The 23937-nt window shown below is 36.8% G+C and overlaps 1 protein-coding gene across 5 annotated transcripts in view; it reads right to left on the reverse strand.

The window, feature by feature from the left end:
* BMS1 (BMS1 ribosome biogenesis factor) overlaps positions 1 to 23937 on the reverse strand; it is a 43919-nt gene that overhangs the window by 17219 nt on the left and 2763 nt on the right. For 3 of the 5 annotated variants that reach the window (XM_082425499.1, XM_082425497.1, XM_082425498.1), the window contains exons 3-13: positions 23608 to 23798; positions 22549 to 22628; positions 19346 to 19534; positions 18567 to 18709; positions 17704 to 17825; positions 17196 to 17389; positions 15998 to 16137; positions 13437 to 14200; positions 13120 to 13221; positions 12060 to 12220; positions 7145 to 7226 (exon numbers count right to left, since the gene is read on the reverse strand). In XM_082425499.1, coding sequence (XP_082281625.1) covers positions 7145 to 7226; positions 12060 to 12220; positions 13120 to 13221; positions 13437 to 14200; positions 15998 to 16137; positions 17196 to 17389; positions 17704 to 17825; positions 18567 to 18709; positions 19346 to 19534; positions 22549 to 22628; positions 23608 to 23798 — 2168 coding nt within the window. The remainder of the gene's footprint in view (positions 1 to 7144; positions 7227 to 12059; positions 12221 to 13119; positions 13222 to 13436; positions 14201 to 15997; positions 16138 to 17195; positions 17390 to 17703; positions 17826 to 18566; positions 18710 to 19345; positions 19535 to 22548; positions 22629 to 23607; positions 23799 to 23937) is intronic. The other 2 variants (XM_082425500.1, XM_082425501.1) reach the window with 1 other exon arrangement.

Here is a 23937-nt window from a genome sequence, read left to right on the forward strand (position 1 = left end):
AATATCGTATACTAATGCATATATGTGGAATCTAGAAAAATGGTACAGATGAACCTATTTGTAGGGCAGGAATAGAGAAGTAGACATAGAGAACAGACATGTGGACACATTGGGGGAAGGGGAGGGTGGGACGAATTGGGAGATAAGGTTTGACATAATTACACTACCATGTGTAAAACAGATAGCTAGTGGGAACCTGCTGTATAGCACAGGGAGCTCAGCCTGGTGTTCTGTGACAATCTAGATAGGTGGGATGGGGGAGGGTGGGAGGCCAAGAGGGAGGGCATATAGGTATACATATAGCCGATTCACTTCACTGTACAGCAGAAACTAACACAACACTGTAAAGCAATTTTACTCCAATAAAAAAGTAAAATAAAATAAAGGACACATGGAATAACCTTAGCTAATGCTTTTAAGTGCTTCACATACCAGGCACTGCTCTAAGTGTTTTACATGCCTTAACTATATTCTTCAACATGACTCAATGAAGGAGGTATTATTAATGTTATCTACTGAACAAGTAAAACCACCATGTGTTTGGAAAGGAAGACTCAATATCATGAAGACTCTAATTCTCTCTTTTACTTAGTTACAATGAAAATAACTACCAAGGATTTCCAGTCTGGAAAAGATGGTGTAGACATATCTCCTCTGTTCCTCCTGACTGTGTATAACCATCAACTCCAGAAATGATGCAAGAGCACAAGAGACAACCAAAGGAGAACTCTGAAAGGTGGAAAGACAAAGATGGGCTGGTGAGCATCCCCAGGACCAGAGGAATGACATAGTGGCCTATGTCTCACTATACCACAACCCACAGAAAGACAACTTAGGGCCACCATTTTCCAATCCACAAGTGGCAACAGAAGGCAGCCGCATAATGAGATAGGCTCATTCTTCCTTCAGATTGAACCAGATCTCACCAGCAATCCAGGTAAACTGGGTATCCCACTGACAGCAAGTGATGAAGGAAAGTGCTAGCCTTCCCAAAGAGCTTGAATCTCCTTTCCTCCACCAAGATGTACCAGGTGCCCAAGGGTTATCAGCAAGGAGGGATTCCACCAGGCATGAGACTCTCCTCTTCCACCTTAAAAACAATATGCGTCCAGGCAGGACCAAGCAAAGGAGATGCCCCCAGAACAAGCAAACTGGCCCCAGAGGCCAAAACAACTTTCCCCAACCTAGCCACACTAGGTGGCCCAGCCTAGGGAAGCTCCTCTGTTTCCCCCAGGTAGCACCAGCAGGAACCAGTAGCACCAGCAGGAACCAGTAGCACCAGATAAACCAAGTAGAGCAAAACAGTACCACAAAGGCTCTGAAATTAAATTGTCATTGGAACCACAGCCCATGAAGTAGACCAGGGCCTGCACATTAAACCTAAACAGGATGATCACCTGCTAAAATTTTAAAATTACATAGGACCCAGGGTCTCCAAACAAAATGTGTGGCCACAACAGAAAATCACCTGTCATACCCAGAACCAAGAAAATCATCATTTGAATGTGAAAAGACAAATGAAAACAACACTGAAATGAATCAGATGTTGGAACTATCTGACTTGTATCTTGAAGCAGCCATTATAAATAAAATTATAAAACCAAAAAAAAAAAAAAAACAACTTCAACAAGCAACTATAAATCTTACAGCAACAACCAAAAAATTGAAAACCTCAACAAGAAATTGAAGAACAAAATGGAAATTATAGAACTGAAAAATACAGTAACAGAAATTAAAAACTGGCTACGTGGGCTCAATAGTAAGAGTAGAGATGACAGAGGATGGACTCAGAGAACTTGAGGCCACATAATAGAATTCATTCAGTCTGAACAACATAGAGAAAGCCTAAAAACAAATGAAGAGCGCCTCAAAGACCTGTGGGACAGAAACAAAAAAATCCCAACATCTGTATCATCAGAGTCTCAAGGAGTCTGGAGCTGAAAGAAATAATGACTGCAGATTCCTAAATCTGTTGAAAGACACTAACTTACAGATTCAAGAAGATGAGTTATCTCCAACAGAGTAAACCCAACAAAATTCACACCAATCAAACTTCTGAAAACTAAAACCAAATAAAAAATATCTGAAAGCAGCCAGAAAGAAATGACAGATTACCTATAGGGGGACACCAAGTGAAATGACAGCCTATGTATCTATTCTTTAGAAATGAAGAAGGAAACAGACATTCTCAGATGAAGAAAAACTACAGGAATTTGTAGCTACCATACTTACCCTTAAAAAATGGCTAAAGGAAGTTCTTAAGCAGAAAGGAAATTATAAAAGGAGAAATCTGAGGCCATCAGAAAAAAAAAGAAGAAACAAAAGAAAAAAGAAAAAAAGAACAGAAATATGGATATACAGAACAGACTATCCATCTTCTTATGAATTTGTAAAATCATATTTCATAGTCAAAAAAATTATACCACTAATATTCAAGCCAATGATATTTAAAAGTGGGGAAACTACAACAAACTACTAAATATAACAAAAAAGATGCAAATTCACAGATACAGAGAACAAACTAGTGGTTACCAGTGGGAAGAGGGAAGTGGGGAGGGCTAATAGAGGGGTAGGGAATTAAGAAGTACAAACTATTAGGTATAAAATAAGCTACAAGGATATATTCCCCATACAACACAGGGAATATAGCCAATATTTTATAATAACTATAAATGGAGTATAACCTGTAAAAAGTGTGGATCACTATATTGTACATCTGTAACTTACATAATAATAAAAAAAAATCTTTTTAAGTGGGGAAGATAAAAGGGCCTAAATGGAAGAAAAGTTTACACATGTTACTCAAAGTGGTAAAATGTTGGTAACAGTAGGTGTAATATTACAATATGTATATAGTCTATTTTGACCACTTCTAATCAACATTGTACTGGAAGTTTAAGTCAGTGTACTAAGACAAGAAAAATAAGTCATCTAGATAGCACAGAAAGAAGTAAAACTGTCTTTATTCACAGATCATATATGATGGTCTTTGTTACACAATGGGCAAAAATTGCAAATTCCATGTGATAAAGGATTGTATCAAAAGTAATTAAGAATTAAACTTCAATAATAACACACAACCAAAGTAAAATAATGGGCAAAAGATTTGACAGACACTTCATTGAAGAAACACAGATGGCAAATACACATGTGAAAAAAGGCTCATTATCATTAATCATTAGGAAAATAAAATAAGATACCACTCTAAAACTTAAAAAGTGTCTAAAATTAAAAAGACCAACATATCAAGCACTGGCAAGGATGTGGAGCAACTGGAAGTCTCATAAAGTGCTAGTGGCAATGCAAAATGGTACAACCACTAAGGAAAACAATGTGGCTATTTCTTAAAAAAAATTAGAACTACATCTACCATATGATTCATTTAGTCCACTCTGAGGTATGTACCCAAGAGAAATGAAAGCAGTTGTTCATACAAAGACTTGTAGAAGAATGTTCACAGTAGCTTTATTTGCAATAGCCCCAAACTGGAAATAACATAAATGTCCATCAAAAGGTGAACAGATAAACAAACTGTATTGCATTATACAATGGAATACTACTCACCAATAAAAAGAAATTAACTATGCAGCAATAAAAAGGAATGAAGATACAACAGCATGGATGAATCTCAAAATGATTATGCTGAGTACAGTAAGTTAGAAAAGACTGCATACCGTATGATTCCATTTATATCAAATTGCAGAGGATACAAACTCTTGTATAGTGACAGAAAGCAGAAGAGTGGTTACCTGGTGATAGGGAAAGGACAGAAGGGAGGGATAACAAGTGGCATGAGGAAACTTTTGGGGTGACAAATATGTTCATTATCTTGATTGTAGTGATTGTATACTCATGTCAAAGCTTATCAAACTGTACACTTTAAATATGTGCAGTTTACTGTATATCCATTAAACCTCAATACATCTACTAAAAAAGACACAAATCCACCACACTTTCTTTTGGAAACAGAAAAGATGATTCTTAAGTTTCCGTGGAAAAATAAGTAAGAGAATAGTCAGAAGAATTCTAAAAAACCTAGCAGAGACAGGGAGAGATAGGAACCAGTCATACCAGTTTTAATAGTTGGTGTCTTAAAAGCATACTATAAAGCTATATAAGGGTTTTAAACATAGCAATGATGAATGAACCAACAGAAATCAATGCCGTAAACTAGAAAAGCCCAAAAACTTTTTTCTATATCTATCAATTAAGAATATGACAAAAAGAGCATTTTAATCAGTTGGGAAAAGAATAAATAGTATTGGAAAGAACCTGGTGGCCACCTGGGAAAAACTCTATCTATGCCTCTCAACTCACACTAAAATAAGTAGCAGATAAGTCGGTGATTTAAATGTTAAAAAAAAAAAAGGAAATCAGGAAGCACTAGAAAAAACAATGGAAGATTTTTCTTCTCCTTTTTTAGATTTTTTTTTTTTTAAACAAAAGACCTTTTTAAGTATAAGACAAATCCCAAAAGTCATTTAAGGCAAAACTGATAAATCTAACTTCATTAAAAAAAAAAAAAATTCCACATGAAAGAATCATAAAGTTAAAATACAAATGTTAAAATAAGGGGGTTAAATGTGGCACCTCATATCACAGAAGACTTATTTCTCTAATATACAAAAAATTCTTATAAATAAGTATGAAAAAATATCAACAATAACCCAATAGAAAATGGGCAAAGCATATTCAAAGACAGTTCATGGAAGGAAATACAAATGGTCCCCTAACACACAGAAAGGTGCTCAAACTGGCAGAGACCCAAGATTTTGTTAGTGTTCTGTTCATTAATTGTGACAAATGTACCATCCATATGTAAGATGATAATAATCGGGCAAACTGGGTGTGAGGTATGTGGGAACTCTGTACTATAGTCACAATTTTTCTCTAAATCTAAACTATTATAAACTTTAAAAAAATAAGCAAAAGATTTAAATGGATACCTCACAAAGGAAGATATTAAATTGGGCAATACGCACATGAAAAGATACGCAACGTCCTTAGTCATCAGGGAATTACAAATTAAAACCACGAGATACTATTTCACACCCACTAGTATGTGAACTGAAATTGTCATCCACTGCTGGAGTTCTCTTTGAAGAACTGTGGGGCAGTTTACTTTGTGATCAACCCACAGAGACAGGATGACCCTCCCACCCAAAATATGGTTTGAATATTGAGACAGATGACACACACATGAATCAAGAGGATATGGAAAGATTTATAATTCACATAATGAGACTTTTTGGGGAGAGTAGGGCAGACTTCCCAAGCTAGTTCAAATACAGCTTGGGAGAACAGGCGGGAAAGGAGAACAGCTTGAGCTGTTAAGGGTGGTTACGAGGTGGTAGGGCTTTGGGGACAGCTGGAGTGTATATGGTTTGAACTCCCTCCTGATGCCAAAAGAGGAGCACCTTGGCTTTTTTATCACCTTGCCCAGATGTAGGACAGAAAGGGGGGACAGAACAGGTGGGGCTTAAGAGCTGTCATCAGTCTAACATTAAAAATGGAGTCAAACTCTATTAGTTTCTCATCAAGTTGGGTGTCCATCTACCCACCCCATAGCTCCGCCATTCTACTCCTAGGTATTACCAAGGAGAAATGAAAACCAATTTCCACAAAAAAAGACCTTTACGTGAATGTTCAGAGCAGCCTTAATTGTAATAGCCAACTACTGGAAACAACCTGAATGGCCATCAAGAGAAAAATGGATAAACAATTGTGGCATATCCATGCAACAGAATACTTAACTCAGCAATAAGAAGAAACAAATTATAATATGAATGAACCTCGAAAACAGTATGCTAAGTAAAAGAATCTACAGACAAAAGAGAGTATTTTTATTATGTAATTCTAGAAAAGGCAAAACTAATTTATAGTGAGAGAAAGCAGATCATTGGTTGCCTTGGGACTGCTGTGATGGTGGGAGTAGGGACTGACTGCAAAGGGGCATGAGGGTTCTTTCTGTGGTGATGGAAATACTTTATTTCTTGATTGTATTGGTAGTACATGAACATATACAACTGTCCAAACTAGCCAAACAGGAATATTCTTAAAACAGGTATACTTAATTCTATGTACAACATATCTCAACAAGGTTGATTTATTAAAAAGTAAAACATTGTGTTGAGGGAAAGAACCCAGACACTAAAAAAAACATACTGTCCGACTACATCTGTATGAAGTCCAAGATGAGGCAAAACAAATCTAGGGTGATAGAAATCCTAAAGTGGCTGCCTGGGGTAGGGGGTGGGTGCTGACTGCAAAGGACACAGACAAACATTTAGGGTGTGACAGAAATGTTCTTATTCTCGTTTTGGGTGATGGATCTAAGTGTATATAATCGTCAAAATATATTAGGTTGAACATTAAGCTATACCTTAATTTTTAAAAGTGCTTTCCTTAAAAACAAAACCAAAAAATTCCTTTTCTAATCCCACAACTAACAAATACAAGTAAAAGAAAAAAATCAAACCTTGTTAATTTTTTAATCATGAGAAAAATAGTAGAATGAAAAATAAATCCAAAAGTTATGGATCTAACAAAATAGAGAACGTGCAAATCTAACTAAAAAACAAAAAAAAGAAAAAAGGAACAATGCTGGAAATGAGAAAGTGCAAATAACAGATGAGTGCTTTATTCTACTATAAATTCAAAATTTCACTGAAAAGTCTTGTCAGAAAATATTATGAAGAATATCTCATGAAAATGTCAAAATATAAACACAAAAACCACAACCACCACTACAAGAAAACCAAATTTGACCAATGATCATAGAAGAAACTGAAAATGTTTCTTAGGAAGCCTTTACATACCTATGCATGCCTGCCAAAAACGCTTAACCTGAATCTAATCACGGCACATAAACAAGAATGACTATTTTTAACAATGCATGATAAAATTTATGGAAAGCTTCCCACTCTTCTTCAATGTCCATATCTAATAAGTCAACTAACCAGAGGGAGAAAATAAGACCATCATGAAAGGAGGAACTAGAATGTTACTCCTGTCAGAACTCTTGTCAGAGTTCCCCAAGCCATTTCACAATTGACTAATATTTTCAACTTGACTATTAAAGATATGGAAGAAAATAATGTAGAGAGAAGGCAGTCTTCTCTGAAGAATACAGCCATTTACTTACCATCTTCTGCTAAGATCTTGGCTGCATCTTTATCCTCTTCCCACTTCCCAGTCACGAAGCAATCTCTGATACTGTTCATAACCTTATACAGAAAAGTCAGCTTAGTTGACAGGCTCCAATCATTCAATAAATAACTGCTTTGAGAAACAGTAGGTGACAATTTGCCTTTAAATACTTTTCAAGACACTTCTATGGATATTTTCATTCAAAGTGTGCCTATGAAATAACTTTGATGTAGATAGTATAACAACAGATATAAAAACATAAATATTATAGCATTAACCAGTGGATAGGGAAAATAACGTCCGCCCAGTGACTTCATAAGTAAACAAACAGATATTTACTAATTCGTTAACCCAGACTTATCATGGCTGTTTGAAAACTTAATTCCTCTGCCAAGGACAAAATGTCTTGTATGAGCCCAACAGTGCAAAGAGTACTGATGAGGCTCCCAGTCCCAGATCTGCCAGATCATCCAGTACACACATGTAGTGGATGCTGGGTGCACCTCTCAAATACAGGCTAAAACTTGTACACAACTCTGTTTCAGACTGCTTCCTGGGGAACCTGACTTAAGACAGCACATGTCACTCACTGCCAAGGGCTCAAAAGCACATATAAAGAAATCTTCACATAGGTCCTGGCTTTCAATCACATTTTGATCATGATTCACATTTTTCAGATACAACCTCACTCTCAAAGAGTAGCCTTGAAGCTAGCATGATTACAATGGATGCAAAAGCAAATCTGCTCATTTACTCATTCCTTCATGCCTACAGTCACTCAGTAAATATTTACTGAACATCTACTCTGTGCCAAGAAGCTTTGCAGGCACTGAATGGCAAACTGTTCCAAAAGATCCTTGCTTTCATGAAGCTTAACAATTGACTTAGGGGAACCAGGGACCAAATAAATTTTAAAAAATAGACCCTCCATGATAAAAACCCTCAACAAACTTAGAAGGGAACTTCCTAAATCCGATAAAAGGCATCCATAAAAAACCCACAGTTAACATCACACTTAATGGTGAAAGACTGAGAGCTTTCCCCTTAAGATCAGGAGTAAGACAAGGATGTCTCCTCTCATCACTTCTATTCAACATTGTACTAGGCGTTCTAGTCAGGGCCATTAGGTAAGAAATTAAAATAAAAGGCATCCAGTTTAGAAAGAAAAACTATCTCTATTCACAGGTGGTATGATCTTGTGTATAGAAAACCCTAAGGAATCTACTGAAAAACTATCATAATAAATGACTTCAGCAAGATTGCAAGATACTAGATCAATATACAACAGTAAACTTTATTTCTATACACTAGGAATGAATATCCAAAAATGAAATTCAGAAAACAGTTCCTTTTACAATCACATCAAAAAGAATACTAGGAATAAATCCAACAAAAGACGTGCAAAGCTTATACTCTGATACCTACAAAACATTCTTGAAAGAAAAGATCTAAATAAATGGAAAGGCATCCCATGTTAACAGATTAGAAGACTTGGTATTGTTAAGGTCTCAATACTACCCAAGTCAGTGCAATCCCTATCAGAATCCCAGTTGGTTTCCTTGCAGAAGAAGATTCTGCAAAGAATTCTTTGATTCTAAAATACAGAAAACCCAAGGGATCCAGAAAAGACAAAACACTCTTGAAAAAGAACAAAGTTGGGGGATTCACACTTGGTGATTTCAAAACTTACTACAAAACAATAGTAATCAAAATAGTACGGTACTAGCATAAGGACAGATGTATAGATCAATGGAATATAATTAAGAGTCCATAAATAAACCCATGTATCTATGGTCAAGTGATTTTCACCCAGGGTGCCAAGACAAGGCAATAGGGGAAAGAACAGACTTTTCAACAGGTGCTAGGACAACTAGATATCCACATGCTAAAGAATGAAGTTGGACTCATCTCATACCAAATACAAAAATTAACTCAAAGTGTACCAAAGACCTAAATGTAAGAGATAAACTATAAAACCCTTACACAAACCATAGGAATAAATCTTCATGATTTTGGATTTGGCAATGGTTTCTTAGATATGATACCAACAACAACAAAAATACAGAGAAATTGGACTTCATCAAAATTTAAAACTTCGTGCTTCAAAGGGCATAGAAAAGATAACCTACAGAATAGGAGAAAATATTTGCAAATCATATACCTGATAAGGGGACTTGGATCCTGAATACATACTCTATGATAAAAAGACAAATAACCCAATTTTTTAAATGGGAAAACAGTATGAATAGATATTTCTTCAAATAATATATACAAATGGAAAACAAGCACATGAAAAGATGTCTAACATCATTAGCCATCAGGAAAAGGCAAATCAAAACTGCAATGAGATATTACATCACACCTCCTAGAATGGTTATAACAATAAAAAACAATAACAACAAAAATAACAACAGGTAATAACAAGTGTTGGTGATGTTATTCCAATGTGGAGGACTCAAAAGCTACATATACTGCTGGTGGGAATGCAAAATGGTGTAGCCACTTTTGAAAAAACAAAAGGGAGAACATATAAGAAAAAAACTTCAGGGGACTTCCCTGGTGGTCCAGCAGTTAAGACTCCGTGCTCCCAATGCAGGGGTCCCAGGTTTGATCCCTGGTCAGGGAACTAGATCCCGCATGCTGCAACTAAAAGATACCGCACACGGCAACAAAGATCCCGCGTGCCGCAACTAAGACCCCGCACAGCCAAATAAATAAATAAAAAAAATTTTTTTTAAAAAGGAAAAAACTTTAAGTTTCTAGTAATCATATTAATAGAAACGTGTAATGTTATTCTGACACTTCTATGTATAATTGGGATAAAGCAAATAATTACACAATTTTCTAATTTAATCATCTTCAAGTTCAAACAGGGACTAATTCTACAGTGGAAAAACAAGAGATATAAACATAAGATAAAAGAGATTAAGTAAGAACCCTGTAGTCCTGAATCTGAATTGAAAATGTATGTATGAATTTTCCTAGCTCTGGTCACTGAAAAGGCCTAGAAACAATGACTTGACCCATAGCAATGAGTATACATAGACCTAGACTGCGATGTTGAAATACCATTTTGTACTAAGAAAAATCAGGACTTCTTATGGCTGTTTCCAAGTCTGGCATCAGAAATGTACAAGATGATACTGGAACACCTTATCATATCAGACAGCAATGAAGCAATCTAAGGACTACTAGGATCATGTCAAAAGGACTCAGGAGCCAATCTGAAGAGACTCTCACTGGTCACAGATGCGATAAATATGATCATCAGTAAGGATAACAAGTGCAGGGGAAGGAAACACATCAACTATATTTAAATTCATGAGTTAAAAAAAAAAACTTAAAAAAAAATAAGTCACCTTTGGAGAATCGTTCTGAAAACTGATAAAAATAATCAAGCATTTATACTGCTTATATGGAACTGGGTAACCAAATAGTAGATGAGAAGCTTCTCTATATAGAAGTATTCCAGCTAACAAGAGAAATTTGAACAAAATATCACCATTTTACATCCTTAATAAATTAATGGATCTAGGCATTGAGCATCAATAGCTAACATCACAAGATGATTTTATGTGCCTCCTAATGAAAAAACACCACCACCTAGGAAGCAGTCTTGCCAAAAAATTTGAAAACAAAAAACGAAAACCTCAAACCTAGATCTAATCAAACTTCTAGATGCATTGTCCAGAGGGTAGCTACAACATGTGGTTATTTAAATTCTAATTAAAATTAAACAAAACTTAAATAAAATTAAAATTTTAGTTCTGTCTCACTAGCCACATTTAAAGTGCTCAATAGCCACAAGTAGCCACATAAGACAATTCTTTACCCATCACCATAGACAATTCTATTGGTATTGCTCTGTACCAATTTATAGGAAATATAGAGAAGAGTGGAGTCTGACAGACCGCACATAGGGATGCAATGCGTCCAGGAAATCCAGAATACGAGAAACTCTACACGTCAAATATTTGGCTTCTTAAACAAGTGAAAAGGTAAGGAAAAAAGAGATGGGTGGAGGGGAATACTGTAGATTGAGAGGTTTAAAAGGCATAGAGAAAACTAAACAAAAATAACATGGTAAAACTAAACTTTGGTGTTTACTGATACATACTTGGAGGACGAAATTATAAAGGAAAGAAGGAAATGATTGCCATAAGAGTGGTGATTCCTTCTGCAGGGAGGAGAGGACTATGAGTAGGATGGACACATGGTGGTTAGAGGTGCTCACCTAGTAATCCATTAAGTTAAACAATTACTTTTATGTGGTTTTCTATAATCTGTATTAAATTTTACCCAAAAAATGCTTACATAAAAATCTCGTAAAGTGCACAAGTGCTACCCAGTGAATTAAAATACATAATATGATAGTCATTGGGCCTCCCTGAGGAGTGACATTTCAGCTAAACCGAATGATCAAAAGAAGTCAGCCTTGGGAAGATCAGAAGAACATTCCAGAAAAGAAAACAGAAGACAAGAGGTCTAAGATGGGATTAAACCTGGCAAGTTTAAGAACTGAATGAATTCTCTGGTGTGACCAGAGAGTGATGAGTGGGGGAAGAAAATTTACCAGTGTCATGGATTCCTGTTTGCTTACAAATAGTAGAAATTATAAATGTTAACTCAGGGACACTACATATCTCCTAGTTATAAAACACAAAGTATCTCAAATGTATGAAAACCTACGTGCAATGCTTCAAAATAAAGATTAACAATACTATTCACACTAAGAGTTGAAAACTAACACACCATTGTAAAGCAATTATACTCCAATGAAGATGTGAAAAAAAAAACCACAAAAAATAAGAAGCAAATAACAGGTAGGCAATACTGAAATCACATAATCTTTTAAAAAAATTCCCTAATTTTCTCATTAAGTCAAATACACTATTTATATTCAGCCTCACCTCCTCTAAATCCCAATCATGGGGCACCTCCACATGAAATCTGGAGCAGTCCAAAGAGTCAGCCTTGTGCTTACACTCGCTGGCAGACTGGTTGACACGAAACAACCCTCCGAGCTCTTCCTTGGTATCACCATCTTCTTCTTCATTATCCTCTGTCACTAAAGAGACCACCATGATAGAAAAGTGAGAATAAATCCACCCACTAGAGGACTAGGGACTGAAGGTCTCTGTTTGCAGTAGGTATGGTGTGTGCCCCTGAGCGCATCAGCCACAGACACAGAAAGGCCATGGAACTACTGCTGAGCAGGTCTGGAGGACATCTGCCCTCCTGCAAGGCAGCAGCAAAGTGTCCATTGAGGAGGGAGAATACTGGGGGATGGGGCAGGGAGGGGACATTTAAAGACAGAGCTTTCAATTATCATAGCTTCTCTTGAAGAGTGCTGAGTCTCTAATCACTTAGAGTACTTAGACAAAACCTGAATGGCAATCAGTAAATACCAACCCCCGATTCCATGCTCCTACCTCACATATACTCCTTGGCCTTGTTCTAACCATACAGTAAATAGGGACCACAATACCAGGTTCGCCACTTTATTTTTTGCATTACTGAGTCAAGCTCTTTCCAAAAAGAACATATAGACAAATTTAATAAAATATAAAATCAGAGGAGAAAGGCAAAAGGAAAAAACAGAATGAGTAATACAGAGCACTCATTCTCAGAGAGGAAAAAACACCTTTTCAGGCAGAATTATTTTTCTGGTACTAAATTCTACCAAAAAATTCATGAAGGATTTTCTATAGGGGGTACAAAATGACATAATGAAGACTATTCTTATCAAAAGTTTTATGGCAAACCCATAAATCTACTTCATACGACTGATTTACAGTCCTCATGAGCTGATGATTAAAAACATCTGCCAAATACAAACTATGACAGCCAGGAATATCGTATGGATATCAAAAGTACCACCCAAATCCTCTAACCAATTTCTTCATCCCCTTCTCAGAAAATAGTCTAAGAAACTAAAATGTTTCTAGATCTGAACCAGAGCTCCTTTACCTGTCCCATAAATGAGCTTTCGAAGGTTTGGAGTTGTTTGTTGCTGCCTCAGAAAGGCCTCAGCTGCCTTCCTGGAAAGGTCTTCCTTCCACTTGAGGGCACCTGAAAGGACCAACACAGACATCAGTTAAGTCTGTTTGTCTGTCCTCTCTGCTTCAAGCTCATCACTCATTCATCCTGAAATCCTTTAATGAGGTGTAATACTTGAACAGTTAACAAAGTCTCCAAAACAGCAGACTCCAAATGGTAGACATTCTATTTGTAGAACATTTTCAGTGCCAAGTTTGTAACGGCAGTTAAATTAAATTTAAGCATACCTGAAGTTTCTGTGGAATAGTTATTTTCTTCCTTATAATCTTCTTCCTCTCTGAGTAAGTCTTCTATATCACTGGTCTCATCAATTAAGTTCTCTGACCCCAGTTTCTGACTACTGACCACTTGAGAAGGCTTTGGAAACTTTTTCCTAATAACCTCTTCATTTTCTGAATCCTCCTCCTCTGTACTGAGAGAGGAGTTTTCTTCAGATTCATCTTCAGATGCAAATGCCTCTTCAGCTGTGCAATGACCTGAATCTGAAGTGGTGAGGGTTGCTTTTTTCATTGTCAAAGACTTCTCCAGATTCAAACTATCACTCAGACCATTAGTTTGTAACAGTCCTGCCTTACCACCTTTTCTAACAGCTTTAGATTCTAAAATATCCCTCTCTTCCTCTGCAGTGGAATCCTCTTCTTCAATGCTTTCATCAGCTTCCTCTGTTGCTTCTTCTACTGAGCTTCTCTCAAGGTCATCATCACTGTCAGCAAACGCTGGCAAATCCACCTCAACGTCTTCTTCCATCTCAAGTTTTTGCCGTTTGATACCTTTACCAGACATATACTGTTTACCAGTCATTTCAGCATCTTCCCCCTCTTCTGTTTCATCATCACTAGAGCTATTTTCCAACCTGTCACCTTCAGACATTTCTTTATCATCTTCATCATCACTATCTCCAGACTCATCTTCTTCATCTCCAAAAATGGCTTTCCGACGCACTCGACCAGTTTTTAAATCCACCTGCTTTTCCTCTTTTGGCATCCACGGCCTATATTAAAGAGAAAATGCAAAATAATTCTATTTGTACAATAACCAGCTAATCTGCAAGTCAATAAATATGCAAAGAAATAGAAAATAATGTCAAGGAATGATTTTACATAACACAGCATATAAAGGAATGATTTGATAAATACTGGAATACTTAATAAGCAAACTCATGCATATTTCCATAATACCACTCTACAAAACAACTTATAGGGAAAATAAAGAGATAACCTTTTTAAAAAACGTCTAATTTTAGAAAGAAACTGCTCAAAAGGGAAGTGAGTGCTTAACAGATCTTTTAGAAGACCCATTAGTTCCAAGCTTGAAACAGATGATCCTTAGAGAAATGGCTGACTGCAGGTCCAAGGCAGGGAAAGCACAAAGTAAGCCTGGAACATCCTGCTGTCAGAAAGCAAAAAGCGCTCAAGCACTAACAGGGACACGCCAAAAGGACACAGAAGACAGACTGAAGGGACAATATAAACATCACAAAGACTAATGATAGTAATGGGATAATAACAAATATTTTTTTAAAACTCCATTAGTCAACAGTGATACTAAAATAAAGGGGTGAAAGCTCTTTGTTAAAGAATGCCAGCTAATGAATGGAGAAGGAATAACTGACTAAGAATATTCCCATTTTGAAATCACCAATGCAATACTTGATAAAGAAGAATCATCAAGATGCCAAAACTATGGGATGAAATAAAAAACTATCAAGCTATTTAATGTAGCAGTATTATATAAAACTATAAAAAAAAACAATTAGAAAAATACTAAAAATTGTACTAAAAGAGAATGGATAAGTTTGAATACGTCAATAATAACAAAATGATGACTATATATAAGAAACTATATAGAAAAAGGAAATGTTCACAATATAGATATAAAAATTTTACGTGTATTATAACTGTAACTATGTTAGATAAATCCATGTACACAAGGATAATTACAGGAATGCTCAAAAATGAAAATAGCTAATAATAATGATCGTAATAACAGGGATCTTTTAGTGATACCTCTTATCTGTCAGGCACCATGATAAGTAGTTTATGTGCACTACTGTGTTTAATCATCACAACTCCTGTGAGATATTAGGAAATTAATTGATTTCCTCAAACTAGTAGGCCCACTGCACTTAATTACCATGCTATACCATCTGCTAGTTAGAGGGCAGATGATTTTTTCCAAAAAATTTTTCCTGCTTTTGTATATACTTATAATAAATGATAAATTAGATGATCTCAATCATTTTCAGACTAATTTTTATTGGCAGTCATAAATCACTACAATAAAACCAAAATACCCACTATGTATAAATATACAAATTCCCAACCCAGACTGATAATAATTCACATAAGCCCTGTATTAGTAGAAATTAAGCCACAGGAGATATTACAACACAACTTAGTAAAAATTTTAGAGACAAGGTATGTGGCTTCTGGACAGCGACCTGAAAAAGCTCCCTGACTCTGCTTGTTATTTTGGCCATTAAAATAAAGCCAAGTGGTCTCAGGACTCCTAAGAAACAAAAGCAACCTATGGAAAAGGTTTTGTGAAATTTAAGGAATATTCTGAGTCTGTTAAAAAACTGAATCCTTCATATGATTTCAAGAAAATACTTCAATGTAATGTCACATAAGTAAAGACCCCTCAGAAATACAAGCATGTACAAAGCAAAAAGCAAAACCAAACAACCTGGAATGAATCCCACCAAAACGTTTTATGATGGCAGAATGATGTATGATATAACCTTATGTAATATAATTTTTTTTTAAGAACACAAAAACAGCACACTTACCCTTGATTATCTATATCCTCTGACCCCAGTGGTTTGGAATCAGAAAAAAGTGTCACTCTACTTGAAGCCATCTTGGCATCAATAGTGGAATGGGTGGAAATGAGACTCTGGACCAGTTCATGGGTGGGCCTCACCTCCTCCTGTCAAGGCCACCAAGAAAGGGAAAGTGAGGAATGCACAAGGATTCTGAAGAAAAACACACTGGTTTCAATCAGTTTCTCAAAATTACCTTAAACACAGTTCCTGAGAACCCTTCTTACTGCCTCAAAAAAAAAAAAAAAAAGAAGAGGAAGAAAAAGAAGAATTCTTACAACAAGGCCTAAAATTGATCTCTGTCCTCATTAAACTTTTCCAAAGTACATGGAGTATACAGTCTGATAACCTAAATACTGTGTTGCCAATGTTACAGAAAGCATTTACGGAAAAATCCCATTTCAGAACAGTCAAAGAAATAAAAATCTGGAGTCTATTTTTTAAAAATGTTACCTTTGATACAAAAATTGCACTTCAAGGAATTTGCTGCATAAAAAGACCCCTCCCAGTGAGCAAAGCTGCATGGGCGAAGGCGCTCACTATAGTACTGCTCAAACCAGGGGAAACTGGGACTGAGCACCATAGCCCTCCAAGGATTGGTTCAGTAAACAAAGTTTATCTATATGATGAAATACTACACAGCTATGAAAAAACTGAAGCAGTTCTATGAATACTAACAGGGGAAAAACAGATTCACATATTCTTAGGTGCCCCCAAAAAGTTGCAAAAGTATTTACAGTTGGATCCCATATAACAAATACTATTTCTCTCTAACACACACACAAATACCATATATATGGTATCTGCAAAAAATATATAATAATTTAGATATATAATCTAAATAAATATGTATATGTTTAGAGAAAAACAGAAAAAAAAGAGAATGACCAAAGAGAGCTAGAAAACATATCAATTTTATATGATGAGAAATGGGAAGTACAGGCACCAAACTGCTTCCAAAGCTCACACTGGGGACATGGGATCCCCTGTGTGTGTCGGCAGCAGGGAGGTATGGAGGATGTGACTTTTACTTTCTGCTTGGTGCAATTTAAGTATTTTGAACATTTACAATATGCAGTGTGGCCTTTATCATAAATATGACTAAAGATAAAAAGCTTCAGTAAATAAAAGGTGACTACATAACTTCCCGTGACTTCCCTCTCACCGATTCCTGGAAGCCATGGCTGCCCCCAAGGTCGACATAGACCGCATCTTTGTCATACAGCACACCACCAACTCCAGAGAAAGGTGCATACACCAACTTCTCCTTCTCATTTAAACAGCGCTTCTTTTGTTGTTCAGGAAGCGCACAGGGGTCTGGGAGGAAACTGACGTCACTCACAGCAAAATCTCCTACACCTGGAAGACAGACACAGGAAGATGGCTTCAGCTGACGAGTGACTGGCGGCAGAAATGGCCCACAGTCGGAAGGCCTCAACCACAACAAGGGCACGGTTTGACACTAGCACTGTATCTCTTTAGCTAAACAACACCATCAGAGCAGAGGAAATTTGGTCAACTCAACACCTTGGGTGGCCAATGCAGAGCTGAGTTATCTCTTAAAACCTCCAGGAAGATGGCTCTATCTTGTATGGCCATTTTTCAGTTTTCCTGAGAAATGAAGTCATCCCAAGAGTTTTACAAATATAGTATATTTTACGACAAAAGGATACCTGGTATGTGAATTTGGCTTTTATTTTTCAAGTATCCTCCTCTTAGATAACCATAAAGAGACACCTTTCGGTCACACTTGATATTTGTTCGAATATCTTCTGGGTTTGTCAAATCTTCCATCCTAGAAAAATAAAACCCAATTATATGGCAGAAATAAATGTCAGAGTTCTTGTACCTCTCTTCACATTTCAGTGATTCATCACATTCAGTAATTCACTACCCATATTGTTTAGAAAAGTATAGAAAATACAGAAATAAGGGAGCAGAGTTCACCATCTACCAGGGGCAAAGGGGCAAACACATGACTGCATCTCTCTCAGGCTCTACAGGATACACATTCCACAAGCAAGACACCAAAGATGGGAAACGACATGGCCCTGGAGTTGAGGAAAAGAAGAGAACATATCCAGAAAAACCATTTATGGAAGAAGATTAAGCTTTGACCTGGATTTTTTAGTGTGGCTTGGATTTTGGCAGGTGGAGAAACGGTATTCCAGGCTGACAAAATATATGAAAAAAGAATAAAGGAAGGAAAGCACAGGGCACATCTGAGTGACTGGAGCACCATGGTCCAAAGACAGCATCACTGAAAATTAAGGGTAAAAAAGCAGGATGGGGCCCACATCCTGTAGCTTTAAATGCTTCAGAATCCTCACATTTTTCTAAACATTTCATACTTTACTCCTGAAGCCACAGCATCTTTAAGTAATGATACAAAAGAAGTAGATATTTTTCCATCAAGTACAGTTCTCTCACCACTATTCAATAATAAGACAAAATAAGCTCTATTATTGTTTTTTTCCTAACTTTTTCGCTTTGAAACATATGGGTCAGGAAGAAAAAGTTTGCATTCACTTTTTACCTGTCTGCCAGGATATAAGGGTGAGAAGTCTGCCATGTAAGAGGCCTAAACTTCATAACTGTAATAAAACGGCCCAGATTGTGAATTTCTTGGTTTTGATATTCTCCGTGTACCATTCCAGAAAGGTAAAATAGCTTGGCACCCTAAATATTAAGAAAAACAAAAAATTAAATTTCAATGAAATTCTTGTCAACACTGCACCAAAATAAAGGCCTTTAAATAAGAAGCAATCCTAAGAAAGGGAGACTTCTAGTGACCCACTGTGCCAACGCTTCCAGAACTTCTCTGGCTTCTTTCAGGACTCATCTTTTTAGGGCTTTGTATGGACAGAACTGCAAATATATTTAGTTTCAAGTCAAGCAGTGGCATCTATCTGGAGTATGGATACATAAGGAACAGTGAGGCTCCTGGGCACAGAAAAAATTTTATGACCGATGGGACACAACACAGTAGTATGGGGGAGAGGAAGGAGTGGCAGTATGTGTGCGCTATAGTTCCTGGTCCTGTAACACGGAAAAACTTTGGACAAATTCTATTAAATCACAAATCCAAAATACTTAGAGCCAGACACTGCCTGGTGCTGGGGGATGCAGAGACAAATGAGACATACCAAGAGGTCCGGAATAAAGACCATCTCAAGGAAATATTCTAGGGACTATGAACAGATATATTAAGGAAACTAAGGAGGTGATCCGGTAAAGATGTTTGTTAATCTCTCCCACTCATTCTATTTTTAAAGGATTATAGTGTTAGTATTCAATAATTAATTATCTTCCTACCGGGTAGACTTCTGTCCAGAACCTGTGTTTTAGTCGCTTCTTTGTCTTCTTCAGTTGCTTATTATACTTAAAGGAATCTAGGTGAGTGAGAACGCCCATAATTTTAGGAAAGCCATGTACTTGACAGATGTTTAGGAACTCAAATGTTTCCATTTCAAACCCAAAGCTGGCATCTATAAGCATCAGAACCTAAAAACAGAAGACACAATTTCTCAAGGAGGCTACCCAAAATAGACCATCACCAAACTATGGCTCATGAGCCAAATCTGGCCCATCACTTGTTTTATAACTAAAGTCCTATTGGAAGGCAGCCATGTTGACTTGTTTACATATTGTCTACACCTACATTTGTGCTACAACTGCAGTTCAGTGATTGCAACAGAAACTGGGACCTACAAAGCCTAAAATATCTACTATCTGGCCCTTTATAGAAAAAGTTCACCAACTCCTGCTCTAGACTAAATCAAATCATTATTTAGGGAATCACCATGATAGAGAAAACACTATCCTTTGACTTGCTCTAAAAGGCAACCTTGACACAGTCTCAACCACATTTCAAGAATGCGCATACATGAGAAATAACTCAGAAACGGCCAGATCTAATTTGGCCCTTACCTGAAAAGTCCTCACTGCAAGAAGTAAAGTTTTTTGTAAGGTGTTCTTAAGCCAAATAACAGATCTCTAACAAGGAAACCAAATAACAGATCTCTGATATCCAAAAAAATGGGAGGACGTGGTAATCAATGAAAAACATCAAAAACATGAAGAAAGCCAAACATTTTTGTTTCAATCTCCTCAGGGGAAAAAAAGTTTTCCACTGGGAAGTATGTAGTAAGAAAGCTCTACCTTAGAAGTTAATTGGTAACATGCAACTGCTCAGAAACTAAAAAAGTCTACCAGTTCAGAACTGAGTCAAAGGATAGTCATGGATGGTAATCTGTAAGAAAATATAAGTACATAAGACCAATTTTAAAAATTTATACTCTTCAAACATGCAAAACAAACAATTTCATAGTTGATTCCTAGAGACTTAATACATCTCTGTCCTCATCTTTCTGTAGCTAACTAAAAATAATTTTTAAAAAAAAACAGAAAAACTTAATCTTTGATTAAACTAGGGAACATTCATAATCCTAAACCACAAAATACATGAAGGTGGACCACTGAGCATTGTGAGGAAGCACAGCTGTGTGGGCTGGCTGTGGAGTATTCCTACACCCCATTTGATACCATGGCGTGACAAGTAGCAAGCAATTGGTTGTAGAGTCAGAAGAACAGGTGGGTGGCAAACCGTCCCTGAGCTGACAATCTTTGTCAACTAAAGATAAGTAAAGCCTCTATTATTCCTCCAATGTTCATACATGTGCATGTGCACACACACACGCGCGAATCCATGTACTGTGTGCCTTCGCTGTGACTTAGGAAGCTTTATGACCCAGAACAGAGCAATCAACATTAAGCTAGGCTGGGGTTCCCTGGTGGTGCAGTGGTTAAGAATCCACCTGCCAACGCAGGGGACACGGGTTCGAGCCCTGGTCCGGGAAGACCCCACATGCCGTGGAGCAACTGGGCCCGTGCGCCACAACTACTGAGCCTCTGCTCTAGAGCCCACGCACCTGGAGCCCACGCTCCGCAACAGGAGAAGTCACGGCAATAAGAGGCCCGCTCACCGCAACCAAGCGTAGCCCCCGCTCGCCGCAACTAGAGAAAGCCCGCACACAGCAACAAAGACCCAATGCAGCCAAAAATAAATAAAACAAAAACAAAAACACATTAAGCTAGGCTAAATAAATAATGGTACAGACAACAGAACACTTAAAAAGAATGAGGTTGAACTTAGTGCTTATTTTACACCTCCAAGACATACTAAGTGAAAAAAAGTAAAGCACAGAACACTGTGTATGATAAACAGTGTGTGCTTTAAAAGGGTTGTATGTATATTTATATAGTATCTGGAAAATACTGCTGAGGGGGACTGAGAGACTAGGGGTCAGAGCAAGGAAAGCAAAATCATGCATTGTGCATACCCTGTAGCACAGTTTGAATATCTTACCAAATGCATGTGTTCCTTTTTAAATCTTAAAAAGATGTATATGAAAGGCATCTTTCTTAATATGTGTATGCTTTTAAGATTAGTATACAACATATGTTACATAAAAGAGAAACTAATGACATGCTGAACTATTTCAATCATTTCAAGTACACAAGATTTAATAAGTTTATACTATTTTGTGTTGGCAATAACACACTTATTTTTATTAATGGCAGCACTACATATTCAAAATTTGAATGGTACTTATTTTCTGATATTAAGATGGCACAACTGTAACATCTATATTAAATTACTTTTTATTTTATGTTTTAGGAGACTTCCTGAGCCAAAGGGTAAAATCTGTAGCTCTTTGTCCCAAACAGCTCTTCAGAAGGGGTTAAATAAAACAAAAAAAACCCCAACAAGGTATCTGTTACCCCACACTTCCTAATCAATATGGTTTAATTTTTTTTTTCCTTTTTGGCTTATTTTTGCTAGTTTTAAAGCTAATTAACAGACATTAACATTTCTGTAAATGCAATCAAGGCTGCACAATTTCCAGATGCTGAGTACAGTATAGATTTTCTATTATAAACTCTGACAACTTCTCAAGGGTAATCCATGAGATTTTTTACCCAATATGGTAAAAAGATCCATATTTTATCATAATCATTAAGAACAGAGTTTCTGGCACCATCAAGAGCAGAATTCTCATCCTCAGAAAAATTGCTTAACTTCTGGGAGCCTCGATTTCATCATACGTAAACTAGAGATAATACCTACTTACCTCTAAGGCATACTGGGGGATTAGATGAGCTAAATTTGTAGAAAGCTGTTAGCACAGTGCCTAGTAAGGGTCCAAGAAATGGTACTATTATAAACTTGTATGTATGTATGCATATCTTAATGAGCTTTTATTAGCTACATTCATTTAAGGTTTTCTCTGACCTATGGTCTGCTTTTAGATTTCAGAATACATTTCATTCTGCACATTCTATGTTTACTATAACAATTATTATCATCATCAATTCAAACACATCTTTTGTATCCCTGATGATACTCATCATTTTTTAAATAATCTTAAATCTTTCTTCCCTTCAACATGGGATAAAAAACCTATCACATTGCTGTAAATCCCCATCAGAAACCCATGCTGCCCCCAATGACTTACCAAATCCGCTACTTTAGCCAGATCAATCATCATGTTAATGTCACATCCACATTCAATAATGGTGAGTCTGCGCTTTTTACCTATAAGTGAAAAGATAAAAATTCTACTTTTAAAAAGCCTTGGAAAAAAATCTGTTAACTCTAACTATTATTTTTAATTGCATCTAGTAAAGCACCTCGTACATTCACAAGAGTATGCCAGAAGTTCATTTTTATAGGAGAAAACTGATCAAATAAAGTAAATTTCAAATAAAGTAAATTAGTTTTCTTGTTATGTTCTCTAATTTTAAAATAATATCAAAAGCCTACCCATAGGAATCAAGTGCTCAAACAGGTAAAATTCCAACTGGAATGGGCAGACAAGTAGGCTTCATGATGGCTGTGATCCCGCTGTTCAGCAGTGGGCCAAAGCTTCTATCTCTATCAAAGCTTCCCCTGTTCTCACTACCGCGAAAAAACCCTCAAACCTAATGCGACAGAATGTTCATGGAGCGATCATTATTTCTAAATTAAGCTAAAAGAAATCAGTCAAAATGATGGGAATGCCTTAAAGAAAAAGAAAAGCCTCAATCCAACTATGTTATTACTATGAGAAGAGATTTCAGATTCTACCACTGCCATCTGGGAATTTGTTTCATCCTCCCTCAGACTGCAGAGACATCACCATTTCCCAGAGCAGACAAGTTCTCACAGAAAAAAAGAAAGGAAAAACTCCTTCACTTCCACAAGAACGTGGCTTCAGGAGGGCAAACAGGTGCACCTGGTACATAGCAGGTGCTCACTATCTGTTAAATGAAGGTGCTCACCATGACCAAGCCAGCCTGCCCAGGCCTGCCAAGCCTTTCAGAGGAGCACAGCTGGCAAATCCATACAGCAGTTAGAATAAGGTATACATCTACATCATTATTATCTCTGGGACTCTATCCTTTTCTGAAGCTACAGCCGCCTTAATAAAAGTACAAGAGCAGTAACATGGAGTGACAGTATTACTTTACCATTTACCAGTGAAGAAAATGTTAAACAAAGACATGCATGTCCCACAGATGACAGCACCTCCTACCTGACACGATTGTTACAGGGCCTCTGATCTCTGTCAGCTTCTGCCTGGTAAAGTTCCGAATGAGGCACTGGATCAAAGTGCTCTTTCCAACTTTTGGAGGCCCCATCACCACTACCACTATTGGTGGGGGCTCTAGTGGAGTTCGATCAACCACTGGAATGTGATGCTTTTTTGTCTTCAAATCCTGAGTCCTATTTGTTTAAAAAAAAAAAAAAAGCAAATTCACTTTCAAAATATAAATGGCATCATCCCTAGAAGCACAAACTTTAAAGAGAGCAGAACAGACAATGTGTGAATACAATTAACTTGTTAACTTCTGGCCCCAATCCA

The sequence above is a fragment of the Balaenoptera physalus genome, assembly GCF_965194825.1.
Source record: "Balaenoptera physalus genome assembly, chromosome: 14".
NCBI classification, from domain to species: domain Eukaryota; kingdom Metazoa; phylum Chordata; class Mammalia; order Artiodactyla; family Balaenopteridae; genus Balaenoptera; species Balaenoptera physalus.